Here is a 22,493-nt window from a genome sequence, read left to right as displayed (position 1 = left end):
AACTTTTTAAAAGTATAACGAGAAATATCTAAAAAATTTACTTAATACACTCCCTCAAGAAGGGAAAATTGGACTAGTAGAAGTTAAATGTCTAATTCCGGCAAAAGAGATGAATGCGGAAGATGCGGTTAAAAATAAAAAATTTAATATTTGAAATACAATGCAAAAAAATAACACTTTTGTCATAGATAAGAATCATGACTATTTTTTCCAAATTCAGGGACAACTAAACGTTGCAGAAGCAGAAGTCTGCTTATTTGCTGTTTGGACTGGAGTGAATCATTCGTTAAAAATAGAATATATAAAAAAGTATGTAACGTTTAGGCAAAATAAAATGATGGACCATTATCAAGATTTTACATAAATTGCCTACTGTCAGAATTGATTGATTCGAGACTTCAGCATTCGATGCCATCAAGGACCCATCCTATATCATTCAAGCGATTGAAAAAAAAGAGATAAATCCAGTGCAACCGATAAAGCATCATAATGCTAGCAAAAGATTTATTAGGTTTATAAATATAAATCTATATATTATACATAATATAATAAATCTGTAGAAGACGCGAAGACTGACATCCGCGCGGACGTAGTCGCGGGCGGAAGCTAGTCAGAAATAAATATCTTTTGTTTTCATTTGCGTATTTTTCTATTTTATAATTTTTTAACACAAACATTACATTTTTTTTATTATATACAAAATTTGTTTATCCGTTTTATTAGTTTCACTAAGAAACTTAGGTCGAAAAAAATGTATGAGTTATGCATTTTGTATGGAAAGCTTATTTTTTTTTATATTTCGTCCAAATCTCTTTGTAAAAGTTGATCAGTTATATAAACATGAAGTTGAAGATATCAATAGAAAGTATTCGCAAATCTTGTGTACTGATAAAAAAAATCACCCGGTGTAATTTTCACGAAAATTGTTTCAAATTGTCCTTTTTGGTACTTATTACGAATATTAAATTATACGAATGATTTAATTTTTAAAAATTAAGTGGAGCAACTTTCCCTTAGTATATTTGTATTATTTACATATAGGATGACAGGATGCATTTGTTTGCACTACTAGACCAAGCCCTTAAGTTACAGAAGAAAATATTACTATCGGGTATAAACACAATACATATGCCTTACATGTCTCAAGATTTTGTTTTGTTTTCTACAAAAATACATACATAAATCTGGGTTTTCTTTTTCTTGCTTGCCAGTCGTTAGTATCTGGGGGCACGGCAGTGCCCCCGCCAAGTCGAGCAAAAAAAAAGCGGCACGGCCGTACCATCCTTTTCTCGAAGCAATTCGGGCCTTTTTCGACCCCCTATAATTCGGTTGTGGATAAAGCAAGAAACCTGAATCTTCAGTAACTAATCCGGCATTGTATAAACACGGAATATTTAAAATTTCAGTCAATTTGAACCAGTAGTTTAAGAATGACAACTTGTTAAAGTTTCTAAATTTTGTCACTCACTGACTCACCGATCATCAAAAGTCCAAGGCACTTCTAGCAGACTTAGAAGCTTCATATTTGGAATACATATAGAGTTTAGTGTCTTAATCATGGGAAAACTTAAATATTTTGTAATTTCGGTCCAGTTTTCCAAATACACCAACTGCATCAATAACTTTGTAATCCCATATAAATATATGGGATTACAAAGTTATTTATGCAGTTGGTGGTTGGTGGTGGTATCAAAAAGAAAGGCTCTACAAAAAGAAGTGAGATCCCATCAAAAACATCCTGTAAAAAACCCAAGTCTCGCAGCTCAGTCTTTCTACCGTCAAAAGTTGTGAGATCCATCATCATCCATGTAATACCAAGTCGGTTAATCTATTTAGTGTCTACTTGAAGGACCTTCTGTCTTAAGTTATTACATAAGTTATTATCATGCCAATATTAAAAATATTTAACGTTTTAAACAAATAGATCGACTTGGACATCGCTTGATTTGATTATTAGTATGTATCACACTACACAGCACGACGGGCCAGCGACCAACAGGAACGAGAGTTTCAATCGCGTGAGGCGCGAGAGACTAAAGAATCTAATATAATATTGTAATATTCATTTTGTTTTCATGCGATGTCCAAGTCGATCTATTTGTTTAAAACGTTAAATATTTTTAATATTGGCATGATAATAACTTATGTAATAACTTAAGACAGAAGGTCCTTCAAGTAGACACTAAATAGATTAACCGACTTGGTATTACATGGATCTCACAACTTTTGACGGTAGAAAGACTGAGCTGCGAGACTTGGGTTTTTTACAGGATGTTTTTGATGGGATCTACTTTACTAGATTCAATAAAACACATATTTCACCAAGAAAATATTTATAGGTTTGTATTATTGCTTATGAAACGAATTAGCCATAAAGTCTTAATTTTTTACGCGTAATAAATATACGAGTTAACAATATAAGGCGATCGTTTATAATAGTTAATTGTAAAAAGTGTCGTTCTAAACGTAATGGCAATACGTACTGACAAACAACTATTCTTTTATGGTAACAGTAAATGTAGTGTTGGTTTCCAGAAATAATTATAGGCAGCTATTCTTGGGCGATGTGAATAACAATGTTTTATTTGTAATGTCAGAAAGGTGATTGTACAATGTACATGTTGTTATTATAATGTCATGGAGAAAAATTGCTTAACAAGCATGAGCATTATAAATTAAAATTAAGTACATAAATCGTGGTAAAATATTTGTTTAAATAATGACGTAAACGTTCAGCTTTTACCTTCTAAATTTAGATGAAATAGTGTGTTATTAATATCCTTGAGTAATTAGAAGGTCAATAGAGCAAGCTCAATTCTAACATTCAAATTAATATTATTCCCGTTTTAAAAAGTTACTACGTAACAAACAGATGAATTGTAAATTGTTACTTGCATTTATTTTTACTTGTGGTATTGTTACAATGTGCAAGACAATAAAAAAATTTAATTTCCCTGCCATTAACGAGCGATGTCTTTATTTACATTCTGCGTCTGTTTCGTCCGTAGAAGTAAAGATCGGGAACGCTAAAATAAGAAACGTCATTCGCTAATCGCGTCTCCGGGGACCGATTTTCATTTTTAGCTCCTACATTTCGCGCTGACGAATGCTCTCAGTGTATTCGAGTGGAATGCGAGTCGAGTTTTTGCCGAGTCGCGATTATACCACGCTGCTCTGGCTTACCAGCTTTTAATAGCTTTTAGACGCTCGTCTGTCTGTCGTGGTTATAGTAATGGGAATATAGTGAGGTAATTAACTTTAGTTAGTTGGCAACTCGGGAAGTTTAATAGATGCTGCCTGCCGAGGTTTGTTTCGATTCCCCGAGCGTCAATATTAAGTGGTCGTTATGGATTCGGTCAAGACGATTTATTTCGAGTCTCCGTGGATTCAGGATTATATCATCGATTACTTCAATAACATACCTTTAGAGCTCTATATGAAATAAATATTTAATTGCTTAGTAATTCTGACTAGCGCCAAATGACTGTATCGTCATCTCTAAACGATCACTAATGATAAAAATTTTTGGATGCGTGTTATATTTTTCGAGGCTGTAGATTGATTTTTATCTGGAATATAGGTCAAATGCCTAGCCTTATGCCTATTCTGTCAAGATTCTTTATTTATTAACATCCTGTTAATTAATACATTTTGTAGAATATCCAGGATTATTTATGACGGTATGAATGATTAATGATTATAATCCTATATATGTATTATACCTAATCCTTTTTGGGATATATGAGTTACAGTTTACTTTTCATATTATATTCTCTGTTGTTGATCAAATGAGTTGTTAACCGGTGGAAATAGAAGTTACCTTCTTAGCATACAGCACAATTGCAACTTACTCCTAGATGTATATTAATTCCTCGAACTTGGGAGTTTCGCGTTGTCAAAACTCATGAACGAACTCTCGGCGGGGCGAAGTTATCCACACGAGCTGAACGCTTTATCTGAATATCTACGAACGCAATAAAACTGTCAAAGGATATATTCTTGATATGACAGATGCGATATCTCCATTAGTCCGCGCACCGTCGTCACGGCGCAAACGGCGCAAAAAAATCGCAAAAACAAAAACGAATCACGAATTCGAAAATGAATGTCAGTGGTGAGCTGTGTTGCCAATTATTAGAATTGTCCCCAGATTTGGATAGTTTTTTCATGCATGTATTGTGTGTTGTATGTCGTGGAAATTTTACAAAGTGAATTTTTATTTTGAATGTACGGAAATGAAAATTTTAATCGAAATGCTAATGCTGTGTTATTTTGTTAGCAAATTATAAATAGGATACGAGATGAAAATTGAATCAATATAAAAAAAATAACAATTGCGTATTTCCTAACAAGTCAATTGGAAAGCATATCTTCCAAAGAATCGGTCAATAAAATTAGAACGCCGCAGCCGTTGCATAAACGCTAAAGGCGAGAGAGGGCAAATTTAAAATCTGGCAAGCCCAATGCAGCGTCGGGTGATCAGCGCCGGGCGCGTTCATAAATTAAAAGCCGTCATATTTGTTTTTCAAAGGGCAAATAAAATTCCGATTGACGGAGCGTAAGTTTGCGCGGAACGTACCTACCTAATCAACAGTTTCATTCGGCGATTCCGCTGCCTTGATTCCGAGGCGAACGTCGGCTCTCGATTTGAATATCTTTGGCTCTGGGATACGTTGACGTTGATTAGATTCAACGTGTGGATGGTTTATATTGAATCAATCTTTTTATATTCCTTTATGAGAGTTATTTGATGTAATATGATCCGCTAGTTCGCGGGCCGTGGTGGTGAATTTGTAGATAGGTTTATTGAACGATGGGTAGGTTGTTGGATAAACAATTTTCATATGAAGCAAGAGTTTGTTGCGGGCTTTATGACTAGTTATAGACATTATAGAGGATTCACTGTTAGCTTTTAGTGTGTATTCCATGACTACAACAGTTGTGCAATGTGTATACATTGTATACGACACTAGTGGTAGTAAAGGCTTTTGATTGTTACATTAAGTAATTACTGTGTTGTAAGTTGTAATTTTTTTTCAGACAGACATTGATATAAATTAATTATTCCCGTTGTTACCATATCCTTAAATCGAAAAGAAAATACAAATTATGTGCGTGTGAAATCTTACACAGCATGTAGGTAGTAGACAACATGAAGAGATGATGATGAAATAAAAAGCTTCCATTCGGTAAAGAGCCTCTTAAAAATAATCTGAAAGCCATAACGAGGGGTCAATAGGTTATTTAGTAGGTATAATAATTAGTGTAAGCGTTAAGCTAATCGACTGGTACTTGACAAGGGTCGGGTCACGCACACAGAGAGCGCTTTGGACTATTATTCGGACGGCTCTCAGCCCTTTGACGAGGTCCCATTAACATTCGAGTGGCTTGTTGATCTTTCCACTGCTGGATCGTCTTTAAAATTTGACCGGTAAAAATTTGTTAATTCGTTTGTTTGGAGGCTGCTTCAATTTCATTAAGCGTAGGCTCGTCGTGACGGGGATGGCTTATTGATATCGTGTTATCATTGAAGTTTCGCTATATTCTAGTGGGAGTGTAACTTTTTGATCCATACACTTTTTATCAATTTTTTTCATTGATCTTGTCTGATGACACAGCAAGAATACTACTAATCTTATATATAAAATTCTCGTGTCACAATGTTAGTCTGCATACTCCTCCGAAACGGGTGGACTGATTCTCATGAAATTTTCTGTGCATATCGGGTAAGTCTGAGAATCGGCCAACATCTATTTTTCATATGTACCACGGGCGAAGCCGGGGCGGACCGCTAGTAATATTATAAATGCGAAAGTTTGTGAGATGTTTGTTACTCTTTAACGCAAATATAACTGAACCGATTACAATGAAATTTGGTATGTAGGTAGCTGAAGACCGGAATAAGGCATAGTAGGCTACTTTTTATCCCGGAAATCGCACAGAAACGGGAACTATGCGGGTTTGAAAACGCGGGCGAAGCCGCGGGCGGAAATCTAGTAGGTACATATTTATTTGAACAGATCATGCCTCAGTTAGTAACGCACAGTTGTAATTATTTTAACAATAGATTCCATTTTAGCCAAACAACAATTCCAACTTTGTCATCATAAAATGTATTATGATATAAAGTAAACAATTGCAGTGAACGTTGGCTAAACGGAATAATATATCAATAGCTCGCTCACCTTCAACATCAACATTGTGTTTCAAATTGAATTTTTCCTCTGATTCCCGAGATCAAGACGGATCGCTACTTTTATAGAGAACTTTCCAACTTTATGATTTTAGTGAACAATTTGGTTTCGAGGAACAATGGCTAGTAAATAATTGGTGTAAATACATTGTTGTGTGAAGTTATGAGTATTTGCATAAGCTGTTTGTTTGTAACAATCTTCTACTATATAAAAATAAGTCGGGTTTTCCTTCCTGACGCTATAACTCCAGAACGCACGAACCGATTTCCACGGTTTTGCATTCGTTGGAAAGGTCTCGGGCTCGGTGAGGTTTATAGCAAAGAAAAGGTGTCTCTGGTGGCGAAACGGAGTTCGCCCGGTTTGCTAGTTCTATATAATATGCCATTTCTCTACGTAAAAAATCCTAGTATAATATAGTAATAAGAAATTGATGATTGAAAATTATAATATCTATGCGTAATAATTTTAACCCATTGAGCCCCGAACGGCCAGATCCGACCGCGACACAATAGATTTTCTATTGTGTCTGTGATTCCGGGGCCTGATAGATTAATGCATCATTTATAATGAACAATGTATTTAGAAGTTTAGGTAACTAATAAAATTATTCAGACATAAAGTAGTTATGCGTGGTATAACCAAATCAAACCCATGCTGTATAATAATTGAAACCCATAATTAAATTATAGATTTTCATGGCGCAGCAAAACATTGGTTTGTTCAAGATTTATTGCAGACTAAGTACGAAAATTATATCAAACACTGGATCGCATTTAATAAATATTTATGTCATTGTCGAGTTTAAAACATTACGACAATATTTCAATGTGACAATATCGGACCATTGAAATATAATTAACTGTGTAATGCGAAGTGGAAGCAGCTTTGCTTATTGGGAAATTGAATAGTTATGAAGTAATAAGATTTTAAATTTGAATATTAATATTCGCAATGGGAAAGAGTCGTTTCGGAAAATGAAAAGGAATTTACGTATTCGTTGAAATATAAAATTATGTTGAGAAAACGTAACATGTAGACTTGACCGGTTTGGATTTTGGAATATTGTGTTGTAGGTATTATTGGTATTATTTAACAATTCTTATGGAAGTAAAAAAGCTTGATACAATCTTGATACATTGAAAAACAAAACAATTAATACTCAAGGAATGTTGAAAGAAAGAAAGTTGAAAGATTATTCTAAAGAATATCGTAAACGAAATACATATGTAGTTTAGACTACATAGGTTATTTTTGCTAAGCTTAATTAAAATTATAATAAATTAGCTCCGTCTTAAAAATTAATATGAATGAATCTCTCTATAGGCTTGTTATGAGCTGAATTTGATAAATTACTTTGCAATAATTTGATTAAAATGATTATTGCCGAGTACCTTTTAAATTAATCAAATTTGTGGAGATCGGACGTCAGCGATATGATTGAAATTTTAATATTTAATTAGCGAATTACCTGCTATCTGAATAATTAGCCATTGATTGGCAGTGGGCGCGATTGTGACGTTTGAATTTATACATTTTGTATGTGGATATTTAATGAGACGGAAATTGTTTTAGCTTTTGATGTATCTCATATTGTAGTCGTTTTATTAATTGCGAGAGATAGAATGGATGTTTGTAGGTACATAACGGGTCAAAGGATGTAAATGTCTGTAATGATGTAGGCTATAGATTTGTAAAGCTAATTTTATGTTAATGTTATGCGAAAAAAGTCGTATGCTTTAACTAGTCTGTTTACAAAATCTAGATTACTTTAAACGTAGTATTTGTTATAATTATACAATTTTATTAACCAGTTAAGTATGTACCTGTGTTGGAAATCGTTTGGGAAATTCAAAGCTTTTAGTAAGAAAATAATTTTACTGACTTTTTATGAACCTTTTTTTGTTTATTTATTCATATTTGTATAGCTTTACTAGCAAACCATTTAAGAATTTGATGACAATGTAACCTAGTATTATATGTTGCGTACGTGAGCTTTTTAACGTTAACGTTATACTGCACATAAACTGTCTTATCTTTAATTACTCCTGTTTAAGATAAGCGACACATAAAATTATGCAAATTGTAAATTTAAAGCCATTATCACATCGCATTGTGAATAAATTTCGTTCTGTTTTGATTTTGTGAATGCCTATTGAATGCTATCGTTATTAACCACCTAGATGTACCTATTCCTTAAAATGTAATTAAATAATTAATTAATTAAGATATTGTATTTCTGAGTAATGCATATTAATATTACGTTTAAAATAAATATTTCATAATAGTTGGGTCTCATTTTAATCGTGTATGTATCGACCATTCCTCTAGTTTTAGAAAAGGTTTGCTATGTTAGTTTTTTTTTTATATGCCATGTATTCCTTTTTTTTTTTGTTGAAGGCTTTGCCAACTTTGTCACTCATAAAAATAAATAAATAACTGGCGGGCTTGTTTTTGTCTCATACAGAATAAGCTTTACCACGTAACACAAACAATTTTTTAATAAAACACTACGTTACGCGCTGCCCAATAGATTGATGGCGATTTTCATATAGTTCATTTTAAAATCGCATACCCGGTGAAAATTCCTTTGTGGTAAAGGCGAAACTGTCGGAACGTCCCTAACGCCGCTGACAATGTTTCGTAGGTGCATCGGCTTATGTAGCGGTATCGGTATAGGGATAGAATGTTCTAGAAGCACTATGCGGTTTTTAGGCGAAAATCACGTGCTTTCTTCTTTTTTGAAAGTGATCCTTTCTGTATTGGTATGTATATTTACCCGACTGCGAAAGGAAGGTTATGTTTTTCATGTGTATGTATGCAATGTACCTAATATATATGTTTCTTTGGCACGCCCTACAGCCCAAACTGCTCGACGGATTTTGATGTAAAAGGTGTCGTTGTAATCATCAGAATTGTAGTAGTGACATAGGCTGTTTGTCCAATGTATACTTCCAATTCCGAAGTATACTAGTACTTAAGTACTATTTCTTAATTGACACATCTAGCAACATCACGCAGTGATGTTATGATATTGGGGAGAGTCGAAATTTCCAAAGAATTCAGATAGGTATGCCCAACAAAGTGCATTTTTTTGTAAATTTTTTACATACTATGACTAACTTTAGATTTTACACGTGGTAATATGAGTAGAATTATTAACTATTATTAACTTATTATAGAATTATTAACTTCAGTAATTCTAGTACTTATGTATGATTTTGTTCATGGGTTCAAATTGAAAATAATTGTTATTTAGTGCATTCAATATTTATAAAAATATTAAAAACATTTTATGCTCATCATAATATTTTTCGACATAATCCAAAAAAGAACATTTTTAACGGGACAGATTCTCAGGCTGGAGATTCTAAAAAAGCATGTTTAAATTTTTCTATAGGTAATTCCAGTTCAACTTTTTTATTATAGTTCCTCAACTATCCTTATCAATTTAATTTTAATTAATTATTTCCTAGCTTTGAATTAAATATTCCTCTTATCCTAATTTTCTAGCACAGGCCGGACTGTATCAATATGCAGTATTGTGTCTCATTTGAAAACAGCACGATTTAACGACGTTAGGTACAATGTAGCGGAGTGTAAAGTAAATTGGTATCTCTAGTAGGACGCGGGGCGGTCTTGTTAAACGTAACTTTTATGTCCATGATTGGATTTATTTGAACTGGTTTAGCGGACCATTCTAGGAGTGCTGTGTGTGTATGTGTGTGGTATAAATAGATAGATTGATGGTTGGTGCTGTGATGTTTAAATATTAAATATATAGATAAGGAAAGTTGATGATTTTAAAAATTGTATTCTTTTGAGAATAGTGAAGAGTCCCTTTTATTTTCATTTTCGATTGAACGTATAACGATCTCTTTTTTAGTTATTAATTAAATTTATATGTGAAAGTCAATCGAATCTAGTCCATGTTGGCATACTTTCGGCTACTGAAGGAGGAAAAGTGAAGACTTACAAAATCTGCAAAAAATAAACTTATAGTACCTACTTCTGAATAAGAATAAAACAAAATTCTATTCTAACAATTTATTTTAACCACATTTATTCCATGTCTTCTAGTTTCAAGTATAATTCATACACGTCCACAACTCTAGGACCCTTGTCAGCGTTCCTGCGAAATTAAAATATAAGATAAATTCGGTTATTACAGTACGTAGCTAAGTGCTTTAATAATATAAGCGTTTTCAACTAATCCCGTTGAAACGGCGCAATTGTTCGCCCAGTTGGACCATACCATTCGCGGTCTCCTTTTATTGTACTTAGGGCTGCCATACGTTAGGATTTCAGGCGCATGAGAGCCAGGGCTGTGTTGGGTTTTTGATTAAACTTGAATTGTAGCGCTATTCGTATGTGTCACGCGTAAATCTTGCTAATTCTAATAAACGCCCTTGGATTGTCTCGCGGAGGCTTTTGTTCGGTGTCGTACATTTTAATCATTTCAGGATTAGGTGTTATTTGAAAAGAAAACGCGTTATTCTTTACACGCTTGTGACACGCTTTATTACATTTTTGTATTGCTTGAATGTTTATTGATTATCTATGTTGATAGTAGATGATTGTGCAGTAAATCTGGTGCTCGTCAATTCTCAAACTAAAGCAATGAACAATAAACTGAGTGAATTCACTTCGTCATAAAATAAAGTTGCAAAATTTTCGAACTCGGAAAAATTGTTTATCGTTTTAAAATGGTTCACGTCTGGCCCTATTACAATTTGGTACTTTGTAAATGGGCTGACGAGTAAGTTAATATCGTTAACTACATAGTAGTTGCTACAACCGTTAACTATTTATAGAGTAGTTGCCAATTGTCAAGTATATGGCTAATATAAAATGTGGACGGAGTTAGTAATTTATGGCTTTGTGAAATACAACTTTGGTTCGGTTAAAAATTATGGTAATAATTTGCGTAAAATATTTAAAGCGATCTTTTATATTTTACTATATTAGTACCTACTTGTTTGGTGCATAAACATATTATCTATATTCTTATAATATAAAAATGAATCCCAAAATGTGTTGGTAAGCGCATAACTTGAGAACGGCTGAACCGATTTCGTTAATTCTTTTTTTATTATATTCCTTGAAGTACGAGGATGGTTATTACGTAGAGGAAACGTAAATATGTACCACGGACGAAGCCGGGGCGGACTGCTAGTAATTATATAAAAATGAAACCCCTTTTCCTTGGTCACGGCATCACGCGTGAACGGGTGGACCGATTTTGATAATTCTTTTTTTATAATATTCCTTGAAGTACGAGGATGGTTCTTATGGAGAGAAAACTTAAACATGTACCACGGGCGAAGCCAGGGCGGACTGCTAGTGTTAAAATATAAGTAAATCATTTTAAATCTGCTGTGGAATGAAACAATTAAATTCTTATAAACTGCCCTTATCGATAGTCATAGGTCATAGGTATAATACATATTACATAATATCTCGGGATGTTTGATTTTTGTTGAAAAATAACTTATTATTATCACAGCTCTCCATCAATTGTATCTGCATTCAAAAGCACAATTAAAAGCTTTTCTTGCGGAAAGAAACTCAAAAAGCAATTTCATTGAAAAACCGATTGCGACATCCCAAAATATACACGGAGATAAATTAAAAACTTGTACAAAATGTCTCGTCCGATATAAATTTAAAAATTGACGTGGCACGTTGGCGAGCACTTTGTAGTTTTCAATTAGGTTGATGGCTGCGAGAGGCGAGTTGTCTATTGTAGTTTAATTTAATAACTTTGAGTGGATTTCTTACTGGCGACACTGGTAGAGGCAGTGGCCAATGCTCGTGACGGGACTCGGGAGTAGCAAGCTGCGAGTTAATATTTTAGTTCTTTAGTCCTCTTTGTTTTGTAGTCAGATGTCGAACGTTACAGGGGTGCTTTTATAAGTAATAATTGTTGGTAAGTAGTTGCAAGTTGCACTGAATTTGACGTCATGGCGGCTGACGCAGAACATCAACCAAAATATTATAGAAATCGGGAAAATTTATATGTAATATGGTTGTAGATCATTGTTTTGTTGTAGAGCATATTATTATGTTTAATTGATCAATTCCTGGTTTTAAAATTTTATTTTGTATATTATTTAATGATAAATTATAGGTAGATAATAATAACGTTGACCGGAAAGTTACCCTATTTTAGGATTAAAAAGATTTTTTTTCTCACAAACAATTAAACAAAAAAAATATATTGGTAGGTAACACAACACTTGACCTTCTCACAAAAACATTATCCAAATAAAGCCATCATGGGAAGTCACGTAACCTGCACATTTATATTAATTATTGCCGCATCAGTGACCGCGCCCATCGATAGTGATCAATTAACATCTAGCATTGTTTTAACAGAGGTATCGTGTTCAATCGATTTGATTCCAATGTCTCGTGCCGTTATTTAATGGCTTTGTTAGATAGAACGCGTATTTTGCGCGTCAGGGCCCTAACCTAACGCCGCGCTATGACGCGGCATTATATTATACTACGGCACTACACGCTTCGTTGTGACAAAAAGAACGTATCGCGCGTCATTGTAGTCGCTCATATTGCGTAGCACTATTCGGCGTCATAGCGCAGCGTCAGGTTAGTGCTCTGACCGGCCTTCTTCATTCAAGCGACAGCCCAAGCAGAGGTTCGTGATCTCCATTGCCACCAGGGTGAACCTTCCCTTAACCCACGCGTCCGCGTTAAGGCGTAGTAGCTCTTCTGGCTAACATCGAGGGAGAAAGAGAGAGACACAAAAAATGCCCTAAAAAAGTTTTCTATCTGGCAAAGCCTTAACTGTACATTTTTCATTGAAAATTAATGACACACTGGTGGCTGTCACAGTTCGCGAGGGGGCTCATCAATTTACATACTACCGGATCGGATACGTCCAATACACTGCGTGATATCGACAATACAATATTTTTTGGGATATACACGTATCAAATTATATTGCAGATAAATATAATTTGATACCCGATATGTGTATGATTAATTGATAAATTGTAAGTAATTATTATCTTGGGTTCGGGTATTTTCCATTGTTTTCTTTTTGTTGTTATTGTTGTTGTTGTATGATTGGTTGCTGTAGGACGAAATTGTTTGTATAAAATTTATTTAAATTGTTAAATTTAATGTTTTTGTAAGTTAAACAAGCTGATGAATGTTTATGGTAGATAACTAATACCTATATAATTAATCTAACAATAATCTCCCAACATAAATTACTATGAACTATAATGATATGGAATTATTAATTCGAGCATGCACACTCTAGTTGTATATCGCTCAATATCATACAAGGCTATATATTAAATTTGACGTTCAACTTATCAGCTAAATCGCACCCTAATTTTGCCCATATACCACTGTTGAATCACTAGGGGATCACTGAATTAAAACACTCACACACTTGTAAAAAACCAAACTATATTTCATATAACCAGAAAAATACTTATGAAATATTAAAAGTATTTCTATAGCGCGAGTTAATATGCGAGTGAATACACCTAGCGGCATCTGTTGGCCGAACATTGTAACTTCAACCTATGAGTAAACAACTAAACATTCCGCCCACCGAGGACTTGTCCTCCTTATCAACATAAATACTTATATGTGAACAAATTATACAAAGAAAAATGAAGTCGAACGAACGAAATGAACGGTCTTAACACTACAATACATTCTCTGTGAACAGATCTATTACTCGATACAATACAAAAGTATAAATAATAAAAGTAAAAAACAAAACCGAAAACAACTTCTCAACATTACCTAATGTAAAACAAAAAAAAACTTATTAGACGTGCTCAGATCTGCCGCCCACCGTGAAACAACTTGGATACAAAAAAATAATCATTTAGGCAATACACAAACTTTACTCAAAGCGCGTTTAAATAGACCGTTCTTACATTTCACAGTAACTACACGAGTGATTTTATCTGGGCCCGGGTGTTTGTCGACGATTTTACCTAATGCCCATTTACAAGGCGGCAGCTGTTCATCTCTTAAAACAACAATATCGCCAATATTTGGTTCAGGCGTTTTAGTGGTCCATTTTTGACGATGGGCCATCGTTACTAAATATTCTTTGGACCATCTTGTCCAAAATTCATTAACCATTTTCTGTACTGTTTTCCATCTCTCTAGATGAGATATGTTTTGGACAAGATGATTTTCATCTGGAATGTTAATGAGGGGTTCTCCGACTAGAAAATGGCCTGGTGTCAGGGGTAGGGGATCGTCTGGATTGTCATTAAGTAAAGTAATAGGACGCGAGTTTAAGCAAGCTTCGATTTGGTGAAGTACAGTAGTAAGTTCCTCGTAGGTTAACGTACTATCACCTATGACCTTACGCAAATGTGTTTTAACGCATCGTACCCCTGCCTCCCACAATCCACCAAAATTTGGCGAATATGGAGGGATGTAATGCCACGTCGTAGATTCGTAAGACAACAAATCCACTAATTCATTGGGATTTTCTTTACGTGCCTCCCGTAACATGCTTTGCAAGAGTTTGTCTGCTCCTACAAAATTGGTAGCATTGTCGCTATATAAATCCTGGCAGTGACCTCGCCTTGATGTAAATCTTCGGAATGCAGCTATAAATCCTTTTGCCGTCAAATCAGAAACTGCTTCCAAATGAATAGCTCGGGTCACCATGCACACGAAAATACAAATGTACCCTTTATAGGCTTTGGAACCACGACCTGGAGAGAAACGCATTAATATAGGGCCAGCGTAATCAACTCCGGCAGATCTAAACGGTTTGCTCGGATTTAATCGAACATCTGGGAGTTCACCCATTATTTGCGTTTTCTGAGCTTTAGAATGACGTAAACATGTAATACAACTTCTAAAGAATTTTTTGACACGGTCTCGTGCTCGTAGAATCCAATATTTTGCTCTAATAACATTGAGCATGAGTTGAGGGCCTCCATGGAGAGTACGACTGTGAGTATCCGAAATTATTAGTGTAGCCAAATGACTTCTTCCGGGAATAATAATAGGATGTTGTTTAATTCTTCCACCAACTCGCACAATACCTTTTTCGTCCAAAAAAGGTGTGAGTTTGTGAAGAATGCTCTTCTTTGTAACGTAGCCTTTTGATGACAGATGTTTTATATCTTCAGCAAATTCATGGTGTTGAACTTGTTTGATACACATAAATAAAGCCTCGTTCAATTCATTAGATGTTAAGTACTTCGGTAATTTAATTTTTTCTCTATTAAAAATTCTACGACACCATGCCATGACTCTCAACATTTTAAACAACGACGAAAATCTAATCCACTCAAAATCTTCTTCCTTCTGATGTTGAACACAAAATGATTTAGTATTTCTTTCTTCTTCTGTATCTGGTATAATCGGTTGATCGATATCAATTGTAGAATTACACAACCAGTCAGGACCCTTCCACCAAAGTGAGTAATCCTTTAATTCTGTAGATTTAAGACCACGAGAGGCGCAGTCCGCTGGATTCGATTCCGAAGGTACATGTCCCCACTGATTATAATCTAAGATGGTAAGTATTGTCGATACTCTATTGCTCACAAATGTAGCCCAACGAGATGAATGACCTTTCAACCATGCAAGGACTACAGTTGAATCCGTCCAAGCGTAAGTATTTTCTTTAATTATACCCATGACTTGAGCGACCTCAGACACGAGTTTAGCTGCAAGTGTCGCACCGCAGAGCTCTAATCGTGGAATGGATATTTCTTTGTCGATAGGTGCAACTCTAGTCTTCGCTGTGATTAAGGTAACATGCACAGATTTGTCAAGTTTATTAACAACTCGTAGATAAATTGCTGCTGCGTATGCAGCTTTAGAAGCATCCGAAAATGCGTGTAGCTCCATATCGCAATCTTTGCTTGTATTAAGCCAGCGTGGAATTACGATATTCTTTAGATCATTCAACTCTTTCCTGAAATTAGTCCATTCTATCAATAGGTCTTCTGTCAAATTTGCATCCCAGTCTAATCCTGCTTTCCATACCTTCTGTATAAATATCTTTGCTTTAACTACTACCGGTGCTATCCAACCTATCGGATCATATAATCGAGCTATATCAGATAATATTTGGCGCTTCGTTACAGGATGTTGACCATCTGGTAAATTAATTGTATATTCGAAATTATCAGTCTCTCTATTCCAAGATAATCCGAGAACTTTAAATTGATTATCTGATTTGATGCGTACGGAATCATCACTCATTTTATCTTTACCAATTTTACTTAGAAAGTTGGTGTCATTGCTACTCCACTTTTGCATTTGAAAACCACCAGACTTCATTAGACTATTCATTTCATCGTATATGTGTAAAGCTTCATCTAGATTTTCGCATCCGGTCATTAAGTCGTCGATATAAAAATCACGCTGAGTAATTTCCGATGCAGTAGGGAACCTGAGCTGCTCTTGTTTTGCTAATGTCTGTAATGTCTTAACTGCTAAATAAGGAGCACAAGCAGTTCCAAAAGTTAAGGTCAATAATTTATAATGCTTAATTGGTTGATTTGAGTCATTTCTCCACACGATCCTTTGATAGTTGGTGTCTTCGTCTTTCACCAATATTTGTCGATACATCTTAACCAAATCACCTATGATACATACACGATGAGTTCTCCACCTCATAAGCAGATGTCTCAAATCTTGCTGTAGTTTAGGACCTATGTGCAGATCGTCATTTAAAGATACATCATTGACACCTTTCGATGATGCATTAAATACGACTCTCACCTTAGTAGTGTCCTTTTCCTTCCTTACTACAGCGTGATGAGGTAAATAAACTGCCTTGGGGTTATCGATATCTGTCTCTTTAATTTCTATCATATGATTTAGTTCCAAATATTCACCTAAAACTTTTCGGTAATCTTCGTATAATTCTAAATTTTGTTTAAGTCTTCTTTCTAACGCTTTCAATTTTCTTACTGCTATGTCTTTTGAATTTCCATACATGCATTGAGGATCGTCACTAGTGAATGGTAGCTTAACTACAAATCTTCCGTCTGAATTTCTCGTAGTTGTTGCGTCATATAACTCTTCACACTTTATTTCACTTGGCGATAATTTTCTTTCTATACTGTCTGGTTCTGCTTCCATTTCAAAAAACTTCTTTAAAAGCTCGTCGCTTCTTTCTTGAACATGCATAGTTATACTTCTATTTGTTAATCTTTCTGAACTTTGTGGAAGCTTACCCGATAAAATCCATCCTAATGTAGTTTCTTGCGCTACTAGACCCTGTGAACTTTTAAGCACACCATTAAGTAAGATTTCACTGTAAATATCCGCTCCTAAAAGAACGTCTATTTTACCTGGAATATTATAACTTGGGTCAGCCAATGTAAGATTATGAACATCTGGCCAACTGGGCGTATGCAATCTATGAGATGGAATATGAGTAGTCAACGAACTTAAAACGTGAGCATTTACTTGGATTGTGGTAGACGGGTTGTGATACGATTCAATGAATAATGACACCATGTATTTACTCCTAGATAAACCCTCACCAAGACCTGACACCAAACCATTTATGGGAATGCGTGGAAGTCCAAGTAATTGTACAGTTTTCTCAGAAATGAACGATGCTTGTGAGCCTTGATCAAGCAACGCTCTCACTATATGTTTAACACCATTTCTAGAATACGCTTTGATTACAGCTGTGGCGAGAACCACATCATGATGACTATCTCTAGTGGTATGGGCTGACACATGAATGTCAGTTGACAATGGAACGGGGTTCACTTTCGAAAAATGGGCTGAAATCTTAGTCTCAGTTGATGAGTTTGATGGGGATGATTTGTCCTGGTTCTGTGAGTGCTGATTATGCGTAAGAATCTCTTGCGCATTATCCCTTTCGCGATGAAGCAGCGAATGATGTCGCCTTCCACATTTTTTACAACAGGTTGAATGGCGGCATTTCTTAACAGTGTGAGTAGATGAGAGGCAATTGAAACATAATCTTTTGTTTTCTACTGTGCTTTGACGGGCATTCACTGGCTGCTGAAGAAAGCTTTTACAGCTGTATATAAAATGTGGCCCTTCACACAATGCACAAATGTTGTCAACAGATTCCTTATGTTGAATGGAACTATGAAAAGATTTATGTTTAACAACGGGAGTAGTCTGCTGAGACTTTGGTGTATGCTTTACAGCTTCAAACTTTTCCAAAGTTCTAAACCTTGTCTCCAAGAAGGATAAAAGTTGTGACCAAGTAGCCAATTCCTCTGGATTCAATTGACTGTCATGATTCTCCCATAATCTGTGAGTTTCCGCATCCAACCGAGTAACAACAAAATAGACGATAAATGTATCCCAATTATCAGTTTTAATTTTCATGTTGTACAGTGACGTTAAACAAGATGACGTAGTATCAATTAAACTCTTCAATCCAGTTGAAATCTCATGCGTTATCTTCTTTTGTGAAAAAAGCCTTTTCATAACAGTATTAACATTATATTTCTTATTGTCATAACGTTTCACCAATTGTTTCCAGGCTTCCAAATAATTTTGATCCGTTGTAGCATAATTATTCAAATAAGTTGCAGCTTCTCCGGTTAAACTGGATTTCAAATAATGAAATTTTTCAACATTGCTCAAAGATGCATTATTCTGAACAATAGAAATGTGCATGTCATGAAACGCTTGCCAATCTTCATACTTTCCACTGAATGTTTGTAGCTGTATGGTGGGAAGTTTCACTTCTTCTTTAGTTACACTAGGAATATTATTATTGCTTTTAGGTACAATTGCACAGGCATCCTTCAAGACACATTTAAACGTTGTGTAGAATTCCTCAAATTCTTCATATAAATCATCCGAGAAATACTTAGTCTTAGGCTTTTCCGCAGCAGATATTGAAGCAATAATCTTCCGATGACCAGCTTTAAATTCTCTCCATAAGTCTTCCAAATTCTCTAAACGAGTCTCAATATATGATGGTTTAATTCTTTCCTTTGGTGACTTCCGGAAGTTCAGTTCCGCCTTCTTCAATTTCTCAAAAAGGTCATATTGAATTGACATATGTGCTTCCATATTTGTCCAAAATGCAATCTTCTATGTGACAAGCAAAGTATAAGAAATCTTCTAAGTTCAAAATATACTCGACGAAAAAATTCTAAGTCCTTGACATAAACTCGATGAAAAATTCTAAGTCCCAAGCACAGACATCGAAATTTTTCTAAGTGTCCATGAAATTATTGCAAAATTTTCTAAGTATCGGATCACTGCAAAATTTACTAAGTCCAGAAAATATTCTAAGTGTTTGAAGAAATGTTCGTAAATTTTCTAAGTCTTTTATCACTGCAAATTATTCTAAGTCCACAATTTACCAGTCCAAAGTCCAATTCCGGGGTTTCGGCACCAATGTTGAATCACTAGGGGATCACTGAATTAAAACACTCACACACTTGTAAAAAACCAAACTATATTTCATATAACCAGAAAAATACTTATGAAATATTAAAAGTATTTCTATAGCGCGAGTTAATATGCGAGTGAATACACCTAGCGGCATCTGTTGGCCGAACATTGTAACTTCAACCTATGAGTAAACAACTAAACACCACCAACGATGTCGCAAACAGCTAATTCATTACACGCTATAAGTATCAATTGACTGATCGATTTTTGGACCATTCAGTATAATCCGTACGTGTATATCTCCTCAACATCGCATTCGTACATCGTAATTGAATTTAAATCCATCACGGGAACTGGGTCGGGGAGCGGGGTCAATGGCCGTTTGACATAATTGTGGCCGCACCAACTTTATTGTCCCATAATTGGAAATATAATTCTGGTGTGCAGTGTGAGGTGGATTGGGGCCGCCTCGCGCTAGAATGCGTTTATCGTTAATAAAAAGTAACAGATAATATTGTAAGATAAAGTACGAAATTCTATTGAAATTATGATTTGTAGCACAAGATTTACAGAAGAGTATGCTAGAGATTTTAAATAACATTATTCACGATCACAATTATTGAAACACATGAGTTAATTTTTTTGCCTGTAATATAATAAAACCTTTCTTCTAACATAAAACAATTTAATTGTAAAGTTATTCCCACCTTATGCATACGAATATAACCTAAAGTTCACCAAAGTTTTACACTCACTAGAGCACCCTAACAGCTATCATAACTCCTTATTCAACGATTATTTTCTTCCGCAGTTCGCAATGGATACTCGTGCGTGCCCGTGGCGTTGGCTGACGGGCTGGACATCAGGCTGGGCACCTCCGTCTCGGAGATATCGTACGCCGGTCCAGGGGTCACCGTGAAGGCGGTCAATCCGAGAGCACCTGGACAGACGCAAACGTTTAAAGGTTAGTATGTACTTTTAATCCTGTACTATGTACTTTTTGGTTCTAAAAGAATAATTATATTGATATATAGTATGTTCCGAGCCAACTTGCATAATTAGCAATTTAATTATTCAAAGTGTAGTATTTTTTTAAACTCTGCTATTTAGTTATCGACCTGCTTTATATCCAGCCATTTAATGAAACGGCTAGCTGTTTTATAAAAATTTCAGTAATCTCAATTTTTTCGCTGAATAGAAAGACAACTCCTAAGAGAAAGGCATTATTCGCTATTAAATCAATAAGAAATTTAATTTAAAACATATTCCTAAACATTATTAATACTCAAATAACTTTAATTTTAAAATCGTCAACACACGAGATAAATCTCATTAACACTTTTATACACTACACATAATTTTACATCTCCCTAATAGTCGAGATTATTGTACTCGATACTTGTTTCTGATTAATCATTCTGAAGTAATGCCAATGAGAAATGCTCGTATCGTTAAAACTTTATACGAATCGCCGCCTCATGCCTCTTAAAACTAAATTATGCAGCGTCGACACTAACATATGAACGTAATCTATAAACTGTCCATTGATTCCGATATAATTTACACGATTTTTTATTCAGAAACGATCGGAAACGATTATTTATCGGATACTTCATATATTGTGGTAATAATACGGTGATTATGTTAAGATTAAAACGTGTGGTAAATCCGTAGGCTCGGCTTAGCTACCGTATCGGCTTAGTTTTAAATGAACGAAGTTCGGTGGATTGACGGTTATTAGGCTCTTGTTGTGAAAGTATCTTCGTGCAAATAAAGGTTCATGTTTTATTATTGATAAACTGTGAAGACTTTGATGTAAGCGGTAAAGTAGTCTGAAATATAACTGGGGATAATTGTTTTGTCGAATAAACACTATTAAGTAATAATGAGAAATACAATACTCTTACTAAAATTATTATGCGAATACGTAGTTAGACTATTCCGAATAAATCTCAATAACATATAACTAAAGACACATATCTCTACTTACTGTCGACAAAAATAAACAAAACATATTTTGTAACCAAAGTAAGTTTTCCATCTCACAAACAATGAGTGCGTAATTAAATCATAAAATAAAAATGGAGGAAACATTGTTGAAACAAGGCATCGGCGGTCATATTAAGGGACGTTATAAGAATTTACAACGCGAACGGGCGCCTAGTAATTTTCTTTATCGCGGCTGATTTGCAAGTCAAAATCGCTAATTTTACTTTGATGAGCCGAAAAAATACGTTCCGGTTACTTTACAAACTGGAATAAGACAAAAGGGAATTTGAAACTGCTCTGAAAACAGAGTGACGAACTCTTGAAAAGTTAGTCTAGTTAATATGGCCTATGTTTCAATATACCTACAATGTCAATTCAACTATATTTTAACTTAAGTTTATATTAAAAGAGATACAGATAGAGATAATTTTTAAATTACGCTACTAAAGTTTATTCAATCACTTTTTATTTGCTGGGAATTAAATTTTTTCCAAAATGTATTTACAGTAGACATGATTATTCTTTTAAATATAACACAAAATAAAACACAATTGTATGAGACACATTTAAAGCCTTTCAATCGGCTTATCTAACTAATCGGTTGGTTTAAAAGGTGACCATTTCAAAGCGTTTGCAAAAAGTTCAACGTATAACACAAACAGTTTTTTCACAAACGCATTCATACAGTACAAAGAAGTATTCTCGCAAAACCGAAACATTGAAGACGTCTATTTTTCACTCCATTAAAGTGAACTAGCAGAAACATAAACCGTGTTCGTTCACTTGAACTGTCACAAAGGAAAAACCTCCGCAATTAAAGTGGAGAGCGCTTTATTTAGCGTGTGTACTGTGTAGGCCTCTGGCCTCGGCTTTGTTAGTTCGGTGGAATCCTTCTGGAATGTTCCAGAATGTTATTCGATAGATATAGATGATGGATGGCGT

General features: G+C 34.8%; 1 protein-coding gene across 1 annotated transcript in view; it reads left to right on the top strand.

The window, feature by feature from the left end:
* The window catches only part of Su(var)3-3 (lysine-specific histone demethylase Su(var)3-3), a 321,623-nt gene that overhangs the window by 293,197 nt on the left and 5,933 nt on the right, over window positions 1-22,493 (top strand). The window contains exon 12 of the mRNA XM_089703152.1: window positions 20,374-20,526. Coding sequence (XP_089559278.1) covers window positions 20,374-20,526 — 153 coding nt within the window. The remainder of the gene's footprint in view (window positions 1-20,373; window positions 20,527-22,493) is intronic.

The sequence above is a fragment of the Colias philodice genome, chromosome 14 (assembly GCF_061535455.1).
Source record: "Colias philodice isolate Cphi_HAF_F1 chromosome 14, ilColPhil1 Martin Lab GWU primary, whole genome shotgun sequence".
NCBI classification, from domain to species: Eukaryota; Metazoa; Arthropoda; class Insecta; order Lepidoptera; family Pieridae; genus Colias; species Colias philodice.
This window is presented reverse-complemented; position numbering and strand designations above follow the sequence as displayed.